This window comes from Salmo salar, chromosome ssa13 (genome assembly GCF_905237065.1).
Source record: "Salmo salar chromosome ssa13, Ssal_v3.1, whole genome shotgun sequence".
Lineage (NCBI taxonomy): Eukaryota > Metazoa > Chordata > Actinopteri > Salmoniformes > Salmonidae > Salmo > Salmo salar.
Window position 1 is genome coordinate 66,656,925 of NC_059454.1, and position 26,651 is coordinate 66,683,575.

The window sequence follows — 26,651 nt, forward strand, 5'->3', positions numbered from 1 at the left end:
TAAGTACGTAGAAAAGAGAGCCAAAAAATACCTAAAAATATTCCAATAATTATGCATTCGGGAGTATTTTTGTCATGCCATGGGCCTCCATTGATTTTGTTATAATATTTGAGTCTCAGATAGCATAAGCCATGGCAAAATTTTAAGAATTGCAAGAAATTAGCTTTAAAACAGCTACATTTTGTCACTGTGGCCAACAAGGTTGCCTCTACAATTTGCGGTTAGCGACACACCACTGGGCAAGCCCCCGCCATGCCCACCACCTAAGCCCCATTTTGACCCAGAAAAAACCCTGGAAGCAAGTGTGGCGTTACCATATATTTCAAGACATTCCCGGCAAACCGCAGTCTTATCCGGCTTTGTCAAAATATTTGATCCCCTTTGTGGGAGAAGGTAGTGGTGGACTAGAATGATCAAATCATGTTGTCAAGGTAACAGGTTGTACCGAGAACAATATGTCACTGGGGATACTCTTGCAAGGATTAAATCTGTAGCCCTGGCAACTCCTGAACAACTCAAGATCTGCAATGCACCCCCATCAGGATGACCAGGTAAGTGCGAGCTGTGCTGATCTTTTTTCTTTCAATAAATCACAACATTTGAAACCCACAGCAAGGTGACTCAGGTCAGTGCTGTTGCAAAAAAATACTTGGTTCCCCTATTTGTGTGATTTCAAACACTAGAACTGCAGCACAGCCCTATTCCTAAAATGGCACTGTCTTGCAACATGGTGAATGGAAAATAAAGGTGGAGTCTACTGCAGAATCAAGAGGCACTGAGGCACCCCTTAACATAGCTCCTAATGTAACCATGGAAACCTATATTTCATGGTTGGAGTGAATCTCACTGGAGTGGGATTGAATGAGTAGATATCTCTGCAGAGCCTTTGTAATACATTTACATGATTCTTCATAATACACAAAGTCTTATAAAAATTATTAAAACATGAACTACTGTACAGATACTGTAAAGTATCATACTATGATCCCTAATTGTCTTTATACATCCAAACTAGTCTTGAATTTATTAAATCATTTGGATTGTTTAATATGAACTAGCTATGTAAGATTCTCAATATATGATGTGTGTGTGTGTTGCACATTATGTTAGTTTGGTCAGTTTCAGACAAATCAATAATGAGATTTTTAAAAACACTGTAGTCTCGTTCTAGGTAGGTAACAGCCTAATACAGCCTACAGTATTCCACTGAACCACTAGCTTGGGTACCAGCAGAGGCCCAACAAGGCTGAAAACATTTTTCCCTCCAGCAGGTGGCATTGTTTCACCCACAAACATGTATGGAGGTCAATGAGAGTGTCGAATTTGTTCATCAAAAAAATGAATGTGAGGTTTCTTTGATAAAATATAATTTTCGTAATGCTTAAGTTGTTACAAGTGTACAGATAAGTAGGACACATGACAGCCCGGAAACTTTGAGAAAAACCCCCACTTTATATTGGAGTTGTCTCGAGATGGCTCTGCATATTCAGGATATGAGGCTATTAGCATAGCATCTCTCTCCATTGAATACAAACGGTTCAACAACCCTCATTGAATATTCAAAAAAGGATTACAATAATTAAGCAATAAGGCCCGAGGAGGTGTGTTATATGGCCAATATACCATGGCTATGGGCTGTTCTTAAGTGCAATGCGGAGTGCCTGGACACAGCCCTGAGCTGTGGTATATTGTCAATATACCACAAACCCCTTATTGCTATTATAAACTGGTTACCAACGTAAATTAGAGCAGTAAAAATAAATGTTTTGTCGTACCTGTGGTATACGGTCTGATATACCATGGCTGTCAACCAACTAGAATTCAGGGCTTGAACCACCCAGTTTCTAATAAGATTTATACAAAGGGTGGGTCTAATCCTGAATGCTGATTGGTTAAAACCGTGTTCCAGCCAGTGTCTATTCCATAAATTACTACCAGCTAAATCTATGACATGAAAATGCCTATTTACTCTGTTCCATTTGACTGCGCAATCCACTGTCTCATCAACCCAGGCAGGGAAGTTATACACTTGATCTCCACTATAAAAACCATCTAGACATTATCTCACATTTATTTTAGAATAACATTTAGTTTTCAACAGCAGAGAATTGTATAAACATTGCTGTCTGTCTCACCAACATTTGCAACATTGTTTCAATATTCAAATTCGAACTCCAGCTGGCCCATAGTAATTCGTCTGTCGGGACGAGACAGACAGGTTTTCAGCTTTTCTCAGCCAGTCCAAATCTTGAATCAGCTGGCATCATTTTTATTATTATATACAAAGACATGTCAATTGAAAAAAAAGGTGAAACAAAACTAAGTGCAGCTAGTTTGCAGTCTTTCCAGCTAGCTCCTCTGAACAACAGTGTCCTGACAAGTGAGCACATTTTCTATTCAAGGCAAAATCGCGCCTCATTAGTTCATTGTTATGGATGTATCCAAATAAATGTCACTACAATACAGTTTAAACAAATGCAGCTACTTTTGTTATTCTGTCTGCATTGTTTGACGTGACTGTAAATTAGCCGTAGTTGGCTAGCTAGCAAGCAAGGGATTAGAACGTTGCTAGCCAGTATGACAATGGGACATTTAGAAAGAACTGGGTTGCGTCCATTGATACAGAACAAAAAGACTGACAGGGTCACGTCTCTGGCAACCAAACCGATAGAAGGAACGACCAACCGTCTCGTGTAGCAACCCTAGATTTGTGTCGGGACTATATCTTGCGGAAGTATGAAATATAATTAATAAAATCAACAACAACAAAAAATGTGAAAATATGTCAATCATATGTTGGTAACCCGTTGTATAAAAGTGATAATGCTCTCGAAGCCAGTGTTCGGAGGATATATTGGCACGGTTTGACAACACCCGTGCCATAATATATCCTCCAAACACTGGCTTCTCGGGCCTTATCATTTAAATATCCACCAATCCAAAGAAAAGATAGGCGGGAGCTAGACAGAAATGAACGCATCTCTGAGTGAACCAATGATCACATATCTGATTGAACCAAGGACCCTCTGCTTTGCGATATACTCCAGTGCAGTAGGTGGCAGTATTGCACAACAGATTGATTCAAGTCAGCTGTTCAAGGTTTAGAAGATAATCTAATAAACGTACCAGGCAGGAGAAGTGCATCGATAGCTACTGTAGCTATCGATGAATCTTGTTTGTCATATTACATGACTTTGTTTTGTGTTCATAGTAGCCACGCTTAATAATTTTATATTCAGGGAAAAGGCTGTTATAGTTGCACGTTTGGTTACTAGCTAGTAAGCTGCTAATTAAGCTAACGATTAGCTCCTTCCAACTACTTGTAGTAGGCATTCCATGTCAACTTTCACGAGGAGATATGGAACACCCATGCAGTATTTTTGAGGATTTGGAACGATATGTCGTGAAAGACGTAAGAAAAGCTTTACCACTCCCTCATATACTTCTGGTGTCATAGTGTTTGTCAGCTAGTTGAGGGTTAGCCCTTGACCATGACTCCATTACATTAACGTTGCACAAGTCATTTGGACGAAGGCGTGTTCTTTACGGGGAGTTTTATAAGACCGACGCTCAATCTGAACATTAAGACGCGTCGCTTGCGTTAAGGTGATTACGCTTCCAGAACCCCTATCTTTCATATCGCCGAGAAATAACAATACAATTGTTTTACATTGATACACACCTTGATAGGGTTAGTTTCCGGGTTAGTGTTCCCACACGCCATATCTCCATGTTACTGCGCTTGTTTACGGAAGACAAGAGGCTACCGACCACCTGTGCTAATTAGCTAGCTAGCGTGCTCTGAACACCTGTGTGTAAACATAACTCGAAATGTAGTTTCGTCAGATTGAGGCACCCATATAGCTGTATGGATATGTGCAAAAGTAACTTTTATTTGAATGATTCTTTATCGCTGATGAAAGATAAGGGCCGTATGTTTCGAAAGCCATATCACAAGCGATGATTCACGTTCCTAAACGTTAAAACACAGGGTAGGGATGGTTGTTCGCATGAGGTAGTTGTGGGCAAAGCTAATGGCTGTGTTTTCGAGAGCAAATTGAGGTTGAGCTTCTCTGAATTAAAACATACTGGACAAAAATATAAACACAATTACAAATATTTTGAGTTACTGTTCATATGGCTGGCGTGGTCTGCGGTTGTGAGGCCAGGTGGACATACTGCCAAATTCTATAAAATGACGTTGGAGGCAGTTTATGGTAGAGAAATTAACATCCAATTCTCTGGCAACAACTCTGGTGGACATTCCTGCAAATTGCACGCTCCCTCAACTTGTCATGTGACAAAACTGCACAGTTTAAAGTGACCTCTCATTGTCCCCAGGACAAGGTGCACCTGTGTAATGATCATGCTGTTTAATCATCTTGATATGCCACACCTGTCAGGTGGATGGATTATCTTGGCATTGGAAAAATGTTAACTAATTGGGATGTTAACAAATGTATGCACAAACTTTGAGAAAAATATGCTTTTGTGGGTATGGAAAATTTCAGGGATTTTTATTTCAACTCATGAAACATTTAACATGTTGTGTTTTATAAATTGTTCAGTATAACAAACACTAGCTAGATAGGATGCTAATAGATTTAGCTACTTGGCCAATATTTTACTAGCTTCATCTTATGCTAGCACAGATGAAAGGGAAAACGTTATTATAATCTTTGCTACTAACTAGTCTAGCTCTAGGTAGGCATACATTATATGAAAAGGTTAAATGTGCAATGGATATTAATCTGAGTATGGATATTTACATTTTTAGGCTCCACCAACGGTTTACTACATTCCAGATTTCATAACAGAGGATGAGGAGTCTCAACTATTACAGCAGGTAATGGAATACAAGGCAAGGGGTGACAGATGCACTACACATGTTTAGGTATAACACCAACTAGACAGGACATCATGAAATGCCTTTATTCTAATGCTGTTCCAGGTGTATAAGGCACCAAAAACTAAATGGACGCAGTTATCCAACAGAAGGCTCCAGAACTGGGGTATGTCAGTGATTTAAAATGAATGTGAGGTGCATTTGTGAACTGGGAATGATATGACTGCTGGGTGAAATGCTATTCTTATGCCTGTGTACTTAATACAGGTGGGCTGCCTCGTCCGAAAGGGATGCTTGGAGAGAAGCTTCCTGATTGGCTTCTGAAGTACTGCGAGAGAATTTCTGCTCTTGGTGCATTTGCTGGGAAGACTGCCAATCATGTACTGGTGAATGAATACAAGCCAGGGGAGGGAATAATGGTACGGTCCTCACATCAGCTTCAGTCAATTAGCACTGTATGATAACACTGATTTTCTTGTGCAATTTTGTGTGTGTGAAAATTAGTGTTCAATACATTCCATCGGGTGTGGTACTTCTCTGCTTTTGTGTCATTGTTCATTTCGTACAGTACCAGTCAAAAGTTTGGATACCTACTTTATTTTTACTATTTTATACATTGTAGAATAATAGTGAAGACTTCAAAACTATGTAATAACACATATGGAATCATGTAGTAACCAAAAAAGTTTTATACAAATCAAAATATATTTTAGATTCTTCAAAGTAGCCACCCTTTGCCTTGATGACAGCTTTGCACACTCTTGGCATTCTCTCAACTACCTTCCCCAGGAATGCTTTTCCAAACGTCTTAAAGGAGTTCTCACATATGCTGAGCACTTGTTGGCTGTTTTTCCTTCACTCTGCGGTCCTACTCATCCCAAACCATCTCAATTGGGTTAAGGTTGGGTGATTGTGGAGGCCAGGTCATCTGGCGCCACAAAATGGCGCCGGAGGAGATGGCCACCGTTTTACGGTCTCTTAACCAATTGTGCTATTATGTGTTTTTTTTTCGCGATCGTTGTAAGTTATTTTGTACATAATGTTTCTGCAACCGTATCTTACGACAGAAAAGAGCTTCTAGATATCAGTACAGCGATCACTCACCTCGGATTAGACAAAGATTTTTTTCAACAACAGCAGTAAGCAGGACTCACACGATATTCTCCAAACACCCCACAGGGCAGACATCCCAATTATTCGCAAAAGGAAGCGACGCAGAGGAAGAAGAGCCGGATGCCTCATCCAGACCCGCAGAAGGCAACTAGGAAAGCTGCCGTTACCGTCAATATTACTCGCCAACGTGCAATCATTGGACAGTAAACTAGACGTGGTACGATCACGAATATCCTACCAACGGGACATCAAAAACTGTAATATCCTATGTTTCACGGAATCGTGGCTGAATGACGACATGGATATTCAGCTAGTGGGATAGACGCTGCACCGGCAGAATAGAACAGCACACTCCGGTAAGACGAGGGGGGGCTGTCTGCATATTTGTAAACAACAGCTGGTGCACAGAATCTAAGGAAGTCTCTAGATTTTGCTCGCCTGAAGTAGAGTATATTGTGATAAATTGCAGACCACACTACTTGCCTAGAGAGTTCTCAGCTATACTTTTCGTGGCTGTTTATTTACCACCACAGACAGATGCCGGCACTAAGACTGCACTCAGCCAGCAGTATAAAGCTCGAACCGCTCAGTTTTCCAATACAAAACACCAGAAACTGTCCAAAAAGAGAACCATCTCACCTGCTTTTACTCTATTTTTAAATTTTGCCTTTATTTAACTAGGCAAGTCAGTTAAGAACAAATTCTTATTTTCAATGACGGCCTAGGAACAGTGGGTTAACTGCCTTTGAAATAAGCAAACAGGAAACCACTCACCCAGAGGCGGCGCTCCTTGTGGCCGGAGACTTTAATGCAGGGAAACAAATCAGTTCTACCAAATCTCTATCAACATGTTAAATGTGCAACCAGAGGGAAAAAAGTTCTAGATCACCTGTACTCCACACACCAGAGACACGTACAAAGCACTCCCTCTCCCTCCATTTGGTAAATCAGACCACAACTCTATCCTCCTGATTCCTGCTTACAAGCAAAAATTAAAGCAGGAAGCACCAGTGACTTGGTCTATAAAAAAAATGTGTCAGATGAAACAAATGCTAAACTACAGGACTGTTTTGCTATCACAGACTGGAACATGTTCCGGGATTCTTCTGATGACATTGAGGAATACACCACATCGGTCACTGGCTTTATCAATAAGTGCATTGAAGACGTCGTCCCCACAGTGACTGTACGTACATACCCCAACCAGAAGCCATGGATTACAGGCAACATTCACACTGAGCTAAAGGGTAGAGCTGCTGCTTTCAAGGTGCAGGACTCTAACCCGGAAGCTTACAAGAAATCCCGCTATGCCCTGCGACGAACCATCAAACAGGTAAAGCGTCAATACAGGGCTAAGATTGAATCATACTACACTGGCTCCGACGCTCGTCGAATGTGGCAGGGCTTGCAAACTATTACAGACTACAAAGGGAAGCACAGCCGCGAGCTGCCCAGTGACACGAGCGTACCAGACGAGCTAAATCACTTCTATGCTCGCTTCGAGGCAAGCAACACTGAGGCATGCATGAGAGCATCAGCTGTTCCGGAAGACTGTGTGATCATGCTCTCCGTAGCCGACGTGAGTAAGACCTTTAAACAGGTTAACATTCACAAGGCTGCGGGGCCAGACGGATTACCAGGACGTGTGCTCCGGGCATGTGCTGACCAACTGGCAGGCGTCTTCACTGACATTTTCAACATGTCCCTGATTTGAGTCTGTAATACCAACGTGCTTCAAGCAGACCACCATAGTCCCTGTGCCCAAGAACACAAAGGCAACCTGCCTAAATGACTACAGACCTGTAGCACTGACGTCCGTAGCCATGAAGTGCTTTGAAAGGCTGGTAAATGGATCACATCAACACCATTATCCCAGAAACCCTAGACCCACTCCAATTTGCATACCGCCCAAACAGATCCACAGATGATGCCATCTCTATTGCACTCCACACTGCCCTTTCCCACCTGGACAAAAGGAACACCTATGTGAGAATGCTATTCATTGACTACAGCTCAGCGTTCAACACCATAGTACCCTCAAAGCTCATCACTAAGCTAAGGAACCTGGGACTAAACACCTCCCACTGCATCTGGATCCTGGACTTCCTGATGGGCCGCCCCAGGTGGTGAGGGTAGGTAGCAACACATCTGCTACGCTGATCCTCAACACTGGAGCCCCCCAGGGGTGCATGCTCAGTCCCCTCCTGTACTCCCTGTTCACCCACGACTGCATGGCCAGGCACGACTCCAACAACATTAAGTTTGCTGACGACACAACAGTGGTAGGCCTGATCACCGACAACGACGAGACAGCCTACAGGGAGGAGGTCAGAGACCTGGCCCGAGTGGTGCCAGAATAACAACTTATCCCTCAACGTAACCAAGACTAAGGAGATGATTGTGGACTACAGGAAAAGGAGGACCGAGCACGCCCCCATTCTCACCGACGGGGCTGTAGTGGAGCAGGTTGAGAGCTTCAAATTCCTTGGTGTCCACAAATTAGAATGGTCCAAACACACCAAGACAGTCGTGAAGAGGGCACGACAAAGCCTATTCCCCCTCAGGAAACTAAAAAGATTTGGCATGGGTCCTGAGATCCTCAAAAGGTTCTACAGCAGCAACAACGAGCGCATCCTGACCGGTTGCATCACTGCTTGGTACGGCAATTGCTCGGCCTCCGACCGCAAGGCACTTCAGAGGGTAGTGCGTACAGCCCAGTACATCACTGGGGCTAAGCTGCCTGTCATCCAGGACCTCTACACCAGGCGGTGTCAGAGGAAGGCCCTTGAAAATTGTCAAAGACCCCAGCCACAGACTGTTCTCTCTATTCCGCATGGCAAGCGGTACCGGAGTGCCAAGTCTAGGACAAAAAGTAATTTAGCAGACGCTCTTATCCAGAGCAACTTACAGTAGTGAATACATACATTTCATACATTTGATTTTCATTTCATGCATTTTTTTTTTTGTACTGGCCGCCCGTGTGAATCGAACCCACAACCCTGGCGTTGCAAACACCATGCTCTACCAACTGAGCCACAGGGAAGGCCAAATGGTTACCCGGACTATTTGCATTGTGTGCCCCCCCCCCCCCCCCCCGCTACTCTGTGTTTATCTTATATGCATAGTCACTTTAACTATACATTCATGTACATACTACCTCAATTGGTCCGACCAACCAGTGCTCCCGCACATTGGCTAACCGGGCTATCTGCATTGTGTCCCACCACCCTCTAACCCCTCTTTTTACGCTACTGCTACTCTCTGTTCATCATATATGCATAGTCACTTTAACCATACCCACATGTACATACTACCTCAATAAGCCTGACTAACCGGTGTCTGTATTTTGCGTGCTACTCTTATTTTCAAATGTCTTTTTACTGTTTTATTTCTTTACTTACCTACACACACACACACACACACACACTTTTCGCACTATTGGTTAGAGCCTGTAAGTAAGCATTTCACTGTAAGGTCTACAGCCGTTGTATTCGGCGCACGTGACAAATAACTTTGATTTGATTACATCACTCTCCTACTTGGTCAAATTGCCCTTACACAGCCTGGAGGTGTGTTTTGGGTCATTGTCCTGTTGAAAAACAAATGTTAATCCCACTAAGCGCAAACAAATGGGATGGTGTATCGCTGCAGAATGCTGAGGTAGCCGTGCTGGTTAACTGTGCCTTGAATTCTAAATAAATCAGTGTCACCAGCAAAGTACCATCACCCCACCTCCCCAATGCTTCACGGTGGGAACCACACATGCGGAGAGCATCCGTTCACCTACTCTGCGTCTCACAAAGACACAGCAGTTGGAACCAAAAATCTCAAATTTGGCTCATCAGACCAAAGGACAGATTTCCACCGTCTAATGTCCATTGCTCGTGTTTCTTGGCCCAAGCAAGTCTCTTCTTGTTGGTGTCCTTTAGTAGTGGTTTCTTTGCAGCAATTCAACCATTAAGAACTGATTCACGCAGTCTCCTCTGAACAGTTGATGTGTCTATCATCAGAATCCATATATATTTTTGATATTTTTGACCTCAATTTCAACATACTCTCCTCACCCAATACCAATGTAGTATGGATCTGCTATTTTCTATGCTTTAGAACCGGAACCCCCAACAGAAGCTAGCCAGCTTACTAGCTAGTAGTTAGTTAGCCACTGCTAGCGGTCATCAGCTAACCTCAGCCCAGTCATCTCCTGCCAGTCTGCACAGCGCGATTCCACCCAGAGCATATCGGACTGCTTTTTCTCCACCACATCTCCGGATTCCTACCGCAAGCTCTGAACCTTTTCACCTGCATCATCTCAGCTAGCAAGCTGCTATCCGAGAGGCTACTCCTGGCTAACGTCTCTCAAGCACCAGTTACCCTGGAGCTAGCCTCGTACTAGACCCATCTCCCGGCTAGCTGAAGAGGTCCATCAGCCACTTCTTGGGCTACAATACCTATTTTGCCAATTGGACTGGACCCCTTTTACTGCCGACATGGAGCCCCGCCAATCCATCACGATCCTACCGACGTAATCCGCCCGAGGGGGTTTCAACAGGCTCCTCGGTCGTGACGTCCCCTGAAGGCCCGCCTGCCCGTCCCGCTAGCTGTCTGAATTGCCGTGTCTTCAGCTCGCCTAGCTATTCACTGGACGCTATGATCACTCGGCTACGCATGCCTCTCCCTAATGTCAATATTACTCTCTGTTCCAAATGCCCTAGACGACCAGTTCTTATAGCCTTTAGCCGTACCCTTATCCTACTCCTCCTCTGTTCCTCTGATGATGTAGAGGTTAATCCAGGCCCTGCAGCGCCAAGCTCCACTCCCATTCCCCAGGCGCGCTCATTTGTTGACTTCTGTAACCAGAAAAGCCTTAGTTTCATGCATGTTAACATTAGAAGCCTCCCTAAGTTTGTCTTATTCACTGCTTTAGCACACTGCCAACCCGGATGTCCTAGCCGTGTCTGAATCCTGGCTTAGGAAGGCCACCAAAAATTCGGACATTTCCATACCCAACTACAACATTTTCCAACAAGATAGAACTGCCAAAGGGGTTGCAATCTACTGCAGAATTAGCCTGCAGAGTTCTGTCATATTATCCAGGTCTGTGCCCAAACAATTAAAGCTTCTACTTTTAAAAATCCATCTTTCCAGAAACAAGTCTCTGGACACCATGTGTGAATTGATTGCCCCCATCTATTTTAAGAGCTTGTACTCGTGACCTAAATTGGGACATGCTTAACCTGTTGGGGCTAGGGGGCAGTATTTTCACGGCTGGATAAAAAAACGTACCCGATTTAATCTGGTTACTAATCCTACGCAGTAACTAGAATATGCATATACTTATTATATATGGATAGAAAACACCCTAAAGTTTCTAAAACTGTTTGAATGGTGTCTGTGAGTATAACAGAACTCATTTGGCAGGCAAAACCCTGAGACATTTTCTGACAGGAAGTGGATACCTGATGTGTTGAATTACCTTTAAGCCTATGCCATTGAAACACACAGGGGTTGATTAATGTTTTGGCACTTCCTATTGCTTCCACTAGATGTCACCAGCCTTTACAAAGTGTTTTGAGTCTTTTAGTGTGAGATCTGACCGAACAAGAGCCATGGAACGGTGATGGCCGATTAGACTCTGCGCGCGAGTTCATGTTGGGTACCCTCGTTCCAATACGTTATAAAAGAGAATGCATTCGTCCACCTTGAATATTATTCATGTTCTGGTTAAAAAGGCACTAATGATTTATGCTATACAACGTTTGACATGTTTGAACGAACGTAAATATATTTTTTCCCCTCGTTCATGACGAGAAGTCCGGCTGGCTTAGATCATGTGCTAACAACACGGAGCTTTTTGGATATAAATGATGAGCTTTTTTGAACAAAACTACATTCGTTATGGACCTGGGATTCCTGGAAGTGACATCTGATGAAGAGAATCAAAGGTAATGGATTATTTACATAGTATTTTCGATTTTAGATCTCTCCAACATGGCCGTTTGTCTGTATAGCAAAGCATATTTTTCTGGGCGCAGTGCTCAGATTATTGCAAAGTGTGATTTCCCAGTAAGGTTATTTTTAAATCTAGCAAGTTGATTGCGTTCAAGAGATGTAAATCTATAATTCTTTAAATGACAATATAATATTTTACCAATGTTTTCTAATTTTAATTATTTAATTTGTGGTGCTGACTTGACTGCCGGTTATTGGAGGGAAACGATTTCCTCAACATCAATGCCATAGTAAAACGCTGTTTTTGGATATAAATATGAACTTGATAGAACTAAAAATGCATGCATTGTCTAACATAATGTCCTAGGAGTGTCATCTGATGGAGATTGTAAAAGGTTAGTGCATCATTTTAGCTGGTTTTATGGTTTTGGTGACCCCGTCTTTGAATTGACAAAACATTATACACAGCTATTGTCAATGTACTCTCCTAACATAATCTAACTTTATGCTTTCGCTGTAAAACCTTTTTGAAATCGGACAACGTGGTTAGATTAAGGAGATGTTTATCTTTCAAAGGGTGTAAGATAGTTGTATGTTTGAAAAATTTGAATTTTGACATTTATTTGGTTTCAAATTTGCCACTCTTGAAATGCACCTGCTGTTGATAGGGTGCACCACGGGTGGCACGCTAGCGTCCCACATAGCCGTCCTACAAGCTAAACTAGATGCCCTCAATCTCTCACAAATTATCACGTAACCTACCAGGTACAACCCCAAATATAAGCACCCTCATTTATTTTTATTTTACCTTTATTTAACTAGGCAAGTCAGTTAAGAACAAATTCTTATTTTCAATGATGGCCTAGGGATAGTGGGTTAACTGCCTTCTTCAGGGGCAGAACGACAAATTTTGTACCTTGGGGAGTCGATCTCGCATCCTTTCGGTTACTAGTCCAACGCTCTAACCACTAGGCTACGCTGCCGCCCCATAGATGTCATCCTGACCAACCTCTAAATACACCTCTGCTGTCTTCAACCAGGATCTCAGTGATCATTGCCTGCGTCCGTAATGGGTCTGCGGTCAAACGATGACCCTTCATCACTGTCAAACGCTCCCTAAAACACTTCAGCGAGCAGGCCTTTCTAATCGACCTGGCCCGGGTATCCTGGAAGGATATTGACCTCATTCCGTCAGTAGAGGATGCCTGGTTATTCTTTAACCTCCCTAGGCGGTCCCACCTGTCAACAGCCAGGGGAATTGCGTGGCGCGAAATACAAATACCTCAGAAATTACTATTTTACACCATTTTAAAGACAAGACTCTCGTTAATCTAACCACATTGTCCGATTTCAAAAAGGCTTTAAAGCAAAAGCAAAACATTAGATTATGTCAGAGTACCCTGCCAAAAATAATCACACAGCCATTTTCAAAGCAAGCATATATGTCTCAAAAACCAAAACCACAGCTAAATGCAGCACTAACCTTTGATCTTCATCAGATGACACTCCTGGGACATTATGTTATACAATACATGCATGTTTTGTTGAATCAAGTTCATATTTATATCAAAAAACAGCTTTTTATATTAGCATGTGATGTTCAGAACTAGCATACCCACCGCAAACTTCCGGTGAATTTACTAAATTACTCATGATTAACGTTCACAAAATACATAACAATTATTTTAAGAATTATAGATACAGAACTCCTTTATGCAATTGCGGTGTCAGATTTTAAAATAGCTTTTTGGCGAAAGCACATTTTGCAATATTCTGAGTACATAGCCCGGCCATCACGGCTAGCTATTTTGACACCCACCAAGTTTGGCCCTCACCAAACTCAGATTTACTATTAGAAAAATTGGAATACCTTTGCTGTTCTTCGTCAGAATGCACTCCCAGGACTTCTACTTCAACAACAAATGTTGTTTTGGTTCCAAATAATCAATAGTTATATCCAAATAGCTCAGTTTTGTTTGTGCGTTCAGGTCACTATCCGAAGGGTGACGCGCGAGCGCATTTCGTGACCAAAAAATTCTAAATATTCCATTACGTACTTCGAAGCATGTCAAACGCTGTTTAAAATAAATTTTTATGCTATTTTTCTCGTAAAATTGCGATAATATTCCAACCGGGCGACGTTGTATTCATTCAAAGGCTGAAAGAAAAAAATTGAGAATTCTCATGAACACGCATCTCCAGTGTCACTGTCCCCAGGCTGACATACATTACATTTTAGTCATTTAGCAGACGCTCTTATCCAGAGCGACTTACAGTAGTGAATACAGTTCATACATTTAATTTCATACATTTTTTTTTCTCCATACTGGCCCCCCGTGGGAATCGAACCCACAACCCTGGCGTTGCAAACACCATGCGTTGCAAACACCATGCTCTACCAACTGAGCTACAGGGAAGGCTGACCACTCACAAATTCTCCTGCTGTTCTTCGCCCAGAGACAGCAGACACCCAATTACACTTTCTGGCGCCTTCTGAGAGCCAATGGAAGCCTTAGAAAATGTCACATTACAGCAGAGATGCTGTATTTTTGATAGAGATGCAACTGAAGGACAACAAATTGTCAGACAGGGCACTTCCTGTATGGAATCTTCTCAGGTTTTGGCCTGCCATATGAGTTCTGTTATACTCACAGACACCATTCAAACAGTTTTAGAAACGTTAGAGTGTTTTCTATCCAAATCTACTAATTATATGCATATTCTCGTTTCTGGGCAAGAGTAGTCACCAGTTTGAATCGGGTACGTTTTTTATCCGGCCGTGCAAATACTGCCCTCTAGCCCCAACAGGTTAAAAGTGCTTTCCTCACCATCTTAAATAAGCATGCCCCATTCAAAAAATGTAGAACCAGGAACAGATATAGCCCTTGGTTCACTCCAGACCTGACTGCCCTTGACCAGCACAAAAACATCCTGTGGCGTACTGCATTAGCATCGAATAGCCCCTGCGATATGCAACTTTTCAGGGAAGTTAGGAACCAATATACAGTATATAGGCAGTTAGGAAAGCAAAGGCTAGCTATTCAAGCAGAGATTTGCATCCTGTAGCACTAACTCCAAAAAGTTCTGGGACACTGTAAAGTCCATGGAGAATAATTGAGAATTTCAAGAAGCATTTTTCTACGGCTGGCTACGCCTACCCCTGTCTACAGCTCTGCACACCCCACAGCAACTTGCCCAATTCTCCCCCGTTTCCCCTTCACCCAAATCGAGATAGCTGATGTTCTGAAAGAGCTGCAAAATCTGGACCCCTACAAATCAGCTGGGCTAGACAATCTGGAACCTCTCATTCTAAAAATTATCCGCTGCAATTGTTGCAACCCCTATTACAACCTCTTTCAAATCGTCTGAGATCCCCAAAGATTGGAAAGCTGCTGCGGTCATCCCCCTCTTCAAAGGGGGGAGACACTCTAGACCCAAACTGTTACAGACCTATATCTATCCTACCTTGCCTTTTCTAAGGTCTTCGAAAGCCAAGTTAACAAACAGATCACCGCCCATTTAGAATCCCCCCCATACCTTCTCCACTATGCAATCTGGTTTCCGAGCTGGTCATGGGTGCACCTCAGCCACGCTCAAGGTCCTAAACGATATCATAACCGCCATCGATAAAAGACCGTACTGTGCAGCTGTCTTCATCGACCTGGCGAAGGCCTTTTTTTTCACCTTTATTTAACCAGGTAGGCTAGTTGAGAACAAGTTCTCATTTGCAACTGCGACCTGGCCAAGATAAAGCATAGCAGTTAGACACATACAACACAGTTACACATGGAATGAACAAAACATACAGTCAATAATACAGTAGAAAAAAAGAAAACTAAGTCTATATACAGTGAGTGCAAATTAGGTAAATAAGGGAATTAAGGCAATAAATAGGCCATGGTGGCAAAGTAATTACAATATGGCAATTAAAAACTGGAATGTTGGATGTGCAAGTAGAGATACTGGGGTGCAAAAGGAGCAAAATAAATACAGTATGGGGATGAGGTAGATAGATGGGCTGTATACAGATGGGCTATGAACAGGTGCAGTGATCTGTGAGCTGCTCTGACAGCTGGTGCTTAAAGCTAGTGAGGGAGATGGGAATCTCCAGCTTCAGAGATTTTTGCAGTTCGTTCCAGTCATTGGCAGCAGAGAACTGGAAGGAAAGGCGACCAAAGGAGGAATTGGCTTTGGGGGTGACCAGTGAGATATACCTGCTGGAGCGCGTGCTACGAGTGGGTGCTGCTATGGTGACCAGTGAGCTGAGATAAGGCGGGGCTTTACCTAGCAGAGACTTGTAGATAACCTGTAGCCAGTGGGTTTGGCGACGAGTATGAAGTGAGGGCCAGCCAACGAGAGCGTATAGGTCGCAATGGTGGGTAGTGTATGGGGCTTTGGTGACAAAACGGATGGCACTGTGATAGACTGCATCCAGTTTGTTGAGTAGTGTGTTGGAGGCTATTTTATAGATGACATCGTCGAGGATCGGTAGGATGGTCAGTTTTACGAGGGTATGTTTGGCAGCATAAGTGAAGGATGCTTTGTTGCGAAATAGGAAGCCGATTCTAGATTTAATTTTGTATTGGAGATGCTTAATATGAGTCTGGAAGGAGAGTTTACAGTCTAGCCAGACACCCAGGTATTTGTAGTTATCCACGTATTCTAAGTCAGAGCCGTCCAGAGTAGTGATGCTGGATGGGCGGGCAGGTGCGGGCAATGATCGGTTGAATAGCATGCATTTAGTTTTATTTGCGTTTAAGAGCAGTTGGATGCCACGGAAGGAGAGTTGTATGGCATTGAAGCTCGTCTTTCGACTCTTGTCAATCACCACATTCTTATCGGCAGACTCAACAGGCTTGGTTTCTCAAATGACTGCCTGGCCTGGTTCACCAACTACTTCTCTGACAGAGTTCAGTGTGTCAAATCGGAGGGCCTGTTGTCCGGACTTCTGGCAGTCTCTGGGGGTGCCACAGGGTTCAAATCTCGGGCCAACTCTCTTCTCTGTATACATCAATGATGTCGCTCTTGCTGCTGGTGATTCTCTGATCCACCTCTATGCAGACAACACCATTCTGTATACATCTGGCCCTTCTTTGGACACTGTTAACTAACCTCCAGACGAGCTTCAATGCCATACAACTCTCCTTCCGTGGCCTCCAACTGCTCTTAAATGCAAGAAAAACTAAATGCATGCTCTTCAACCAATCGCTGTCCGCACCCGCCCGCCCGTCTAGCATTACTACTCTAGACGGTTCTGACTTAGAATATGTGGACAACTACAAATACCTAGGTGTCTGGTTAGACTGTAAACTCTCCTTCCAGACTCACATTTAGCATCTCCAATACAAAATTAAATCTAGTATCGGCTTCCTATTTCGCAACAAAGCATCCTTTACTCATGCTGCCAAACATACCCTTGTAAGACTGACTATCCTACCAATCCTTGACTTCAGCGATGTCATTTACAAATTAACCTCCACTCTACTCAGCAAATTGGATGTAGTCTATCACAGTGCCATTTGTTTTGTCACCAAAGCCCCATATACTACCCACCACTGCGACCTGTATGCTCTCGTTGGCTGGCCCTCGCTTCATATTCGTCGCCAAACCCACTAGCTGGTCATCTATAAGTCTTTGCTAGGTAAAGCCCCGTCTTATCTCAGCTCACTGGTCACCATAGCAGCACCCACCTGCAGCACGCGCTCCAGCAGGTATATTTCACTGGTCATCCCCAAAGCCAACACCTCCTTTGGCCGCCTTTCCTTCCAGTTCTCTGCTGCCAATGACTGGAACGAACTGCAAAAATCATTGAAGCTGGATATCTCCCTCACTAGCTTTAAGCACCAGCTGTCAGAGCAACTTACAGGTCATTGCACCTGTATAAAGCCCATCTGTAAATAGCCCATCCAACTACCTCATCCCCATATTGTTATTTATTTTTTCTCCTTTGCACCCCAGTATCTCTACTCTACATTCATCTTCTGCACATCTATAACGCCAGTGTTTAATTGCTCAATTGTAATTATTTCACCACTACGGCCTATTTATTGCCTTACCTCATTTGCACACACTGCATATAGACTTTTCTCTTGTGTTATTGACTGTACGTTTGTTTATTCCATGTGGAACTCTGTTTTGTTGTTTGTGCCACACTGCTTTGCTTTATCTTGGACAGGTCGTAGTTGTAAATGAGAACTTGTTCTCAACTGGCCTACCTGGTTAAATAAAGGTGAAATACAAAAAATAAACTTGAACTCTGAAGCATTTATTTGGGCTGCAATTTCTGAGGCTGGTAACTCTAAAGTAATGACGGACTGTCGTTTCTTTGCTTATTTGAGCTGTTCTTGCCATAATATGGACTTGGTCTTTTACCAAATAGGGCCGTCTTCTGTATACCACCCCTACCTTGTTAACTGATTGGCTCAAATGCATTAAGAAGGAAAGAAATTCCACAAATTAACTTTTAACAAGGCACACCTGTTAATTGAAATGCATTCCAGGTGACTACCTCATGAAGCTGGTTGAGAGAATGCCAAGAGTGTGCAAAGCTGTCATCGAGGCAAAGGGTGGCTACTTTGAAGAATCTCAACTATAAAATACATTTGTTTGTTTAACACTTTTTTTGGTTACTACATGATTCCATGTGTTAGTTCATAGTTTTGATGTCTTCACTATTACTTTACAATGTAGAAAATAGTGAAAATAAATCAAACCCTTTGAATGAGTAGGTGTTTCCAAACTTTTCACTGGTACTGTATATGACCAGCACCTGGTAGGTGGTGATTTGGCTACTGCTTACTGCAGGGGTGTGTGTGTGTGTGTGTGTGTGTATTGTCACAGCCCCATGAGGACGGGCCTCTGTACCATCCCACGGTGACGACCATTAGCCTGGGCTCCCACACATTGCTGGACTTCTACAGGCCCATCAGCGCCCAGGAGGTAAGCTTCCCAACACAGCACTGTGTCTGCTCTCATGAATAAATATGTGAATAGATGCTAACATGTAGTAATAATTCATCTGTGGAGCACATTTCACACGTGCAATATACAGATGCAGTGCATTCGGAAAGTATTTGGACCCCTTGACTTTTTCCACATTTTGTGACGTTACAGCCTTCTAAAATGGGTTAACTTCTATGGGCTAGCGTCCCACCTGCGGGACACAGCCAGTGAAATATCAGGGCGGCAAATTCAAAAACAACAAAATGTCATAATTCAACTTTCTCAAACATACAACTATTTTACACCATTTTAAAGATAAACTTCTCGTTAATCTAACCACATTGTCCGATTTCAAAAAGGCTTTACAGCGAAAGCAAAACATTAGATTATGTTAGGAGAGTACATAGACAAAAATAATCACACAGCCATTTTCCAAGCAAGGACATGTGTCAATAAAACCCAAAACACAGTTAAATGAAGCACTAACCTTTGACGATCTTCATCAGATGACACTTCTAGGACATTATGTTACACAATACATGTATGTTTTGTTCGATAAAGTTCATATTTATATCCAAAAACAGCATTTTACATTGGCGCCTGATGTTCAGAAAATGTATTCCCACCAAAACGTCCGGTGAACGTGCACATCAATTTACAAAAATACTCATTATAAACGTTGACAAAATATATAACAATTATTTAAAGAATTATAGATAGACTACCCCTGGATGCAACCGCTGTGTCAGATTTTAAAATAGCTTTACGGAGAAAGCACATTTTTCAATATTCTGAGTACATAGCTCAGCCATCACGGTGAGCTATTCAGACACCCGCCAAGTTCGGGGCAACCTAAACTCAGAATTAGTATTAGAAATATTCTCTTACCTTTGCTGATCTTCGTCAGAATGCACTCCCAGGACTGCTACTTCCACATGAAATGTTGTTTTTGTTCGAAATAATCCATATTTATGTACAAATACCTCCGTTTTGTTCGTGCATACAGATCACTTATCAAAAGGCATAACGCGTGAGCGCGGAACGAGGGACGAAAAGTCAATGTGCCATTACCGTACTTAGAAGCATGTCAAACGCTGTTTAAAATCAATCTTTATGGTATTTTTAATGTAAAATTGCAATAATATTCCAACCGGACAATAGCATATTCATTCAAGAAGAAAAAGAAGGAACGGCGTGCTCGCGCATATCCAATCCCTTTGTTGCCAGGCAGACCACTCAGTAACTGAGCTCCTATTATCTGCCCAGTGACAGGAAAATGCTCAAACCACTTTCTGAAGGCTTTAGACAGCCAATGGAAGCCTTAGCAAGTGCAACGTCACCCCACAGACACTGTAGCTTCGATAGAGAATCAAAAGAACTACAATTCTCAGACTTTTCACTTCCTTCTTGGATTTTTCTCAGGTTTTTGCCTGCCATATGAGTTATGTTATACTCACAGACACCATTCAAACAGTTTTAGAAACTTCAGAGTGTTTTCTATCCAAATGTACTAATAATATGCATATTCTAGTTTCTGGGCCAGAGTAGTAACCTGTTTAAATTGGGTACGTGTTTCATCCGGCCGTGAAAATACTGCCCCCTAGCCCAGAGAGGTTAAAACCTCTCTAGGGTAGGGGGCAGTATTTTCACGGCCGGATGAAAAACGTACCCAAATTAAATGGCCTACTACTCAGGCCCAGGAACTAGAATATGCATATTAATAGTAGATTTGGATCGATAACACTCTGAAGTTTCTAAAACTGTTTGAATGGTGTCTGTGAGTATAACATAACTCATATGGCAGGCAAAAATCTGAGAAAAATCGAAGTGCCTTCTGATGAAGATCATCAAAGGTAAGTGAATATTTCTAATGCTATTTATGATTTTAGATGACTCCAAAATGGCAGGTATCTGTATTGCCTAGTGTATTTTTCTGAGCGCAGTACTCAGATTATTGCAAAGTGTGCTTTCCTCGTGAAGCTTTTTTTAAATCTGTCACAGCGTTTGCATAAAGGAGATGGTCATCTCATTTAACCTGCCCAAGAGAGGTTAAATAAAAAATAATCAGCTCAGGTGCATCCTGTTTCCATTGGTCATCCTTGAGATGTTTCTGCAACTTGATTGGAGTTCACCTGTGATAAATTCAATTCATTGGACATGATTTGGAAAGGCACACACCTGTCTATATAAGGTCTAGAGGTCGACCGATTTATGATTTTTCAACGCCGATACCGATTATTGGAGGACCAAAAAAAGCCAATACCGATAATAGGCGTGCGATAATAGGCCCATTATCAGCAACCATCACTCCTGTGTTCCAATGGCACGTTATGTTTGCTAATCCAAGTTTATTATTTGACAAGGATAATTGATCATTAGAAAACCATTATGCAATTGTGTTAGCACAGCTGAAAACTGTTGTCCTGATTTAAAGAAGCAATAAAACTGGCCTTCTTTAGATTAGTTGAGTATCTGGAGCATCAGCATTTGTGGGTTCGATTACAGGCTCAAAATGGCCAGAAACAAATCACTTTCTTTTAAAACTCATCAGTCTATTCTTGTTCTGAGAAATGAAGTCCATTCCATGCGAGAAATTGCCAAGAAGCTGAAGATCTCATACAACACTGTGAACAAAGCCTCCTTCACTCACGCCTCCAAACTTACCCTTGTAAAACTGACCATCCTACCGATCCTCGACTTCGGCGATGTCATCCACAAAATGGCTTCCAATACTTTACTTAGCAAATTGGATGCAGTATATCACAGTGCCATCCGTTTTGTTACCAAAGCGCCTTATACCACCCACCACTGCGACCTGTATGCTCCTGTCGGCTGGCCCTCGCTACATATTCGTCGCCAGACCCACTGGCTCCAGGTCATCTATAAGTCTATGCTAGGTAAAGCTCCACCTTATCTCAGCTCACTGGTGACGATAACAACACCCACCCATAGCACGCGCCCCAGCAGGTATATCTCACTGGTCATCCCCAAAGCCAACACCTCTTTGGCTGCCTTTCCTTCCAGTTCTCTGCTGTCAGTGACTGGAACGAATTGCAAAAATCACTGAAGCTGGAGACTTACATTTCCCTCACTAACTTTAAACTTCAGCTATATGAGCAGCTAACCGATCGCTGCATCTGTACATAGTCCATCTGTAAATAGCCCACCCAATCTACCTACCTCATCCCCATATTGTTTTTTATTTACTTTGCTGCTCTTTTGCACACCAGTATCACTACTTACACACCATCATCTGCTCATCTATCATTCCAGTGTTAATCTGCTAAATTGTAATTACTTTGCTACTATGGCCTATTTATTGCCATACCTCCTCATGCCATTTGCACACAATGTATATAGACTTTATTTTTTTCTATTGTGTTATTGACTGTACTCTTGTTTATTCCATGTGTAACTCTGTGTTGTTGTTTCTGTCGCACTGCTTTGCTTTATCTTGGACAGGTCGCAGTTGTAAATGAGAACTTGTTCTGAACTAGCTTACCTGGTTAAATAAAGGTGAAATAAAAAAACTACTCCCTTCACAGAACAGTGCAAACTGACTCTAACCAGAATAGAAAAAGGAGTGGGAGGCCACGGTGCACAACTGAGCAAGAGGACAATTACATTAGTGTCTAGTTTGAGAAAGAGATGCCTCACAAGTCCTCAACTGGCAGCTTTATTAAATAGTACCCGCTAAACACCAGTCTCAACAGTGAAGAGGTGACTCCGTGATGCTGGCCTTCTAGGCAGAGTTCCTCTGTCCAGTGTCTGTTTTTTTACCCATCTTAATCTTTTATTTTTATTGGGCAGTCTGAGATATGGCTTTTTCTTTGCAACTCTGCCTAGAAGGCCAGCATCCCGGAGTCGCCTCTTCACTGTTGACATTGAGACTGGTGTTTTGCGGGTAATATTTAATGAAGCTGCCAGTTGAGGACTTGTGAGGCGTCTATCTTTAAGGTCAACTCTGTTACGTGAACTGAACTCTTGTTTTAATATGGTGAAATTATTCCCTTTGAAATATTTTTTTTTTACAGAAACAGTCAACATATAATACTCATCATATAGGAGCGGCAGGTAGCTTAGTGGTTAGAGCGTTGGACTAGTAACCGAAAGCTTGACAAGGTAAAAAGATCTGTTCTGCCCCTGAACAATCAAATCAAAGTTTATTTGTCACGTGCGCCGAATACAACAGGTGTAGACCTTACAGTGAAATGCTAACTTACCGGCGCTAACCAATTGTGCAAAAAAGGTATTAGGTGAACAATGGGTAAGTAAAGAAATAAAAACAACAGTAAAAAGACAGTGAAAAATAACAGTAGCGAGGCTATGAAAGTAGCGAGGCTACATACAGACACCGGTTAGTCGGGCTGATTGAGGTAGTATGTACATGTAGATATGGTTAAAGTGGCTATGCATACATGATGAACAGAGAGTAGCAGTAGCGTAAAAGAGGGGTTGGTGGGTGGCGGGACACAATGCAGATAACCCGGTTATCCAATGTGCGGGAGCACTGGTTGGTCGGGCCAATTGAGGTAGTATGTACATGAATGTATAGTTAAAGTGACTATGCATATATGATAAACAGAGAGTTGCAGCAGCGTAAAAGAGGGGTTGGGGGAGCACACAATGCAAATAGTCCGGGTAGCCATTTGATTACCTGTTCAGGAGTCTTATGGCTTGGGGGTAAAAACTGTTGAGAAGCCTTTTTGTCCAAGACTTGGCACTCCGGCACCGCTTGCCATGCGGTAGTAGAGAGAACTGTCTGACTGGGGTGGCTGGGGTCTTTGACAATTCTTAGGGCCTTCCTCTGACACCACCTGGTGTAGAGGTCCTGGATGGCAGGCAGCTTAGCCCCAGTGATGTACTGGGCCGTACGCACTACCCTCTGTAGTGCCTTGCGGTCGGAGGCCAATCAATTGCCGTACCAGGCAGTGATGCAACCAGTCTGGATGTGCTCGATGTTGCAGCTGTAGAACCTTTTGAGGATCTCAGGACCCATGCCAAATCTTTTTAGTTTCTGAAGGGGAATAGGCTTTGTCGTGCCCTCTTCATGACTGTCTTGGTGTGTTTGGACCATTCTAGTTTGTTGGTGATGTGGACACCAAGGAACTTGAAGCTCTCAACCTGCTCCACTACAGCCCCATCGATGAGAATGGGGGCGTGCTCGGTCCTCCTTTTCCTGTAGTCCACAATCATCTCCTTAGTCTTGGTTACGTTAAGGGATAGGTTGTTATTCTGGCACCACCCGGCCAGGTCTCTGACCACCTCCCTATAGGCTGTCTCATCATTATCGGTGATCAGGCCTACCACTGTTGTGTTGTCTGCAAACTTAATGGTGTTGGAGTCGTGCCTGGCCATGCAGTCGTGGGTGAACAGGGAGTACAGGAGGGGACTGAGCACACAGCCCTGGGGGCTCCACTGTTGAGGATCTGCGTGGCAGATGTGTTGCTACCTACCCTCACCACCTGGGGGTGACCCGCCAGGAAGTCCAGGATCCAGTTGCAGAGGGAGGTGTTTAGTCCCAGGTTCCTTAGCTTAGTGATGAGCTTTGAGGGTACTATGGTGTTGAACACTAAGCTGTAGTCAATGAATAGCATTCTCACATAGGTGTTCCTTTTGTCCAGGTGGGAAAGGGCAGTGTGGGGTGCAATAGAGATTGCATCATCTGTGGATCAGTTTGGGTGGTATGCAAATTGGAGTGGGTCTAGGGTTTCTGGGATAATGGTGTTGTGAGCCATTACCAGCCTTTCAATGCACTTAATGGCTACGGACGTGAGTGCTACGGGTCTGTAGTAATTTAGGCAGGTTGCCTTTGTGTTCTTGGGCACAGGGACTATGGTGGTCTGCTTGAAACATGTTGGTATTACAGACTCAATCAGGGACATGTTGAAAATGTCAGTGAAGACACCTGCCAGTTGGTCAGCACATGCCCGGAGCACACGTCCTGGTAATCCATCTGGCCCCGCAGCCTTGTGAATGTTGACCTGCTTAAAGGTCTTGTTCCAGTCTGTGGTAGCAAAACAGTCCTGTAGTTTAGCGTCTGCTTCATCTGACCACTTTTTTTATAGACCAAGTCACTGGTGCTTCCTGCTTTAATTTTTGCTTGTAAGCAGGAATCAGGAGAATAGAATTGTGGTCGGATTTACCAAATGGAGGGAGAGCTTTGTACGAGTCTCTGTGTGTGGAGTACAGGTGATCTAGAAGTTTTTTTCCCTCTGGTTGCACATTTAACATGTTGATAGAAATTAAGTAGAACTGATTTAAGTTTCCCTGCATTAATGTCTCCGGCCACTAGGAGCGCCGCCTCTGGGTGAATGGTTTCCTGTTTGCTTATTTCAAAGGCAGTTAACCCACTGTTCCTAGGCCGTCATTGAAAATAAGAATTTGTTCTTTACTGACTTGCCTAGGTAAAAGATAAAATAAAAAAATAGAGTAAAAGCAGGTGAGATGGTTCTCTTTTTGGACAGTTTCTGGTGTTTTGTATTGGAAAACTGAGCGGTTCAAGCTTTAACACATCAACCCTGTTATCCATGGATAGACAGGCTAGAAATGTTTTAACAATTACATTTTTGGGGGTGAAGATCGTGTTCAATTTCCACTCGTTGTTGCACACAAGAAGATTCCATTCCCCATGTCATAAAGGGATTCATGGCTGATTTTTAAGAATAAATTGTCAACCCTGTTACTTTATTTGGCACTCAATAGACACTTACTATAGTTTATTTAACCTCTTAAAATGGAAACTTGTTTTTATGAAGTTGAACATGTGCTCTTTTTGACAATGTTATGAGGTGATTTATTATAATAATTTTTTACCAAGTTACACTTCTCAAAAGACACTGAATTGGTGGAACTAGCTTACTAACGTTTTGTTCCTCACTTCATCCCCAGCTGGATGAGGTGCCACAGACTGAGGAGAGCCGCTACCTCCTGTCTCTGCTGGTGCGGCCGCGGAGCCTCCTCATCCTCCAGGACGACATGTACCAGCGCCTCCTCCACGGCATCCAGGGGACACACCACGACTCCCTCACTGAAAGGGTGGCCAACCTGCTCGCTGCCGGGGTCCAGCCAGGGGCCACATTGACCCGAGGCACCAGGGTGTCCCTCACCGTGCGTCACGTGCCCATAGTCATGAAGGCCAATCTGCTCCTGGGCAGGAAATGACAAGAGGAAGTGACATTTGAGGACTTGGGAAAAAATTGACACCTTAATACAGACTGACTTGATTATGTCATTCATTGTCTCGATCCTCTATAAAATGTATTAATTTTAATGCCAAGGAAAAGTCTAAATGGCATCCTTGGGATGTCCCAACTCTTGACGTCACCCTGTTGGAAGTTGAAATTTCAAACGGGTAGGGTTGTTGCAGTGGATATATTACCGCCACACCGGCAGTCATTAGTCATGGCTGCAGTAAAGTTCCACATGACAACGGTCACGGTAATCTCTGTGTTCTGTACATGCGTTGGTAGCAGGGCCTAAAATGTCTAATTCACTAGTCACGTTGGCAGGTGGTAATACTCAGGGCTCTACAGTGTGAGCATTTCATAAAAATAGTCAAGTATGGGCACAATTGCCAGTTGTGATTTATAGTAAAATAAATGCCATTTTGTTTAATATCTGGTAACACACAAAGAAATCTGAATCCTAACGTTCTAGCTATCCCACCTCGCACAGCAATGCTGCCTGTCTAGGGGGCTATGAGCACCATGAGTGAAGTGCTAAAGGGTTTGTTTTTAGAAGCAATGCGGACAGGAATAAAAGTTGGTCTAATTTATTCAATTCGACTGAAGTGAGACTG

General features: G+C 43.0%; 1 protein-coding gene across 4 annotated transcripts; it reads left to right on the forward strand.

The window, feature by feature from the left end:
* The first annotated feature begins 3,029 nt into the window (after positions 1 to 3,029).
* Positions 3,030 to 26,637, forward strand: alkbh6 (alkB homolog 6). 4 transcript variants are annotated; one of them, XM_014137108.2, is made up of 6 exons: positions 3,030 to 3,412; positions 4,778 to 4,846; positions 4,952 to 5,012; positions 5,114 to 5,265; positions 18,749 to 18,847; positions 25,742 to 26,637. In XM_014137108.2, exons 1-6 carry the CDS (start codon positions 3,359 to 3,361, stop codon positions 26,012 to 26,014), a joined length of 708 nt encoding a protein of 235 aa, XP_013992583.1. In that variant the 5' UTR covers positions 3,030 to 3,358; the 3' UTR covers positions 26,015 to 26,637. The 4 variants fall into 4 exon arrangements, with proteins under 4 accessions (XP_013992583.1, XP_045549438.1, XP_045549439.1 ...); XM_045693482.1 differs by lacking the exon at positions 3,030 to 3,412 and adding an exon at positions 3,478 to 3,606; XM_045693483.1 differs by lacking the exon at positions 3,030 to 3,412 and adding an exon at positions 3,727 to 3,992.
* The last annotated feature ends 14 nt before the right edge of the window (positions 26,638 to 26,651 follow it).

What these genes read in the sequence shown, in the direction of transcription:
- alkbh6 (XM_014137108.2), top strand. Translation starts at nt 3,359, where the DNA reads ATGGAACACCCATGCAGTATTTTTGAGGATTTGGAACGATATGTCGTG. An exon ending in AACGATATGTCGTGAAAGAC is followed by an intron (nt 3,413 to 4,777) that starts GTAAGAAAAGCT and finishes TTACATTTTTAG; the next exon opens with GCTCCACCAACGGTTTACTA. An exon ending in CAGAAGGCTCCAGAACTGGG is followed by an intron (nt 5,013 to 5,113) that starts GTATGTCAGTGA and finishes TACTTAATACAG; the next exon opens with GTGGGCTGCCTCGTCCGAAA.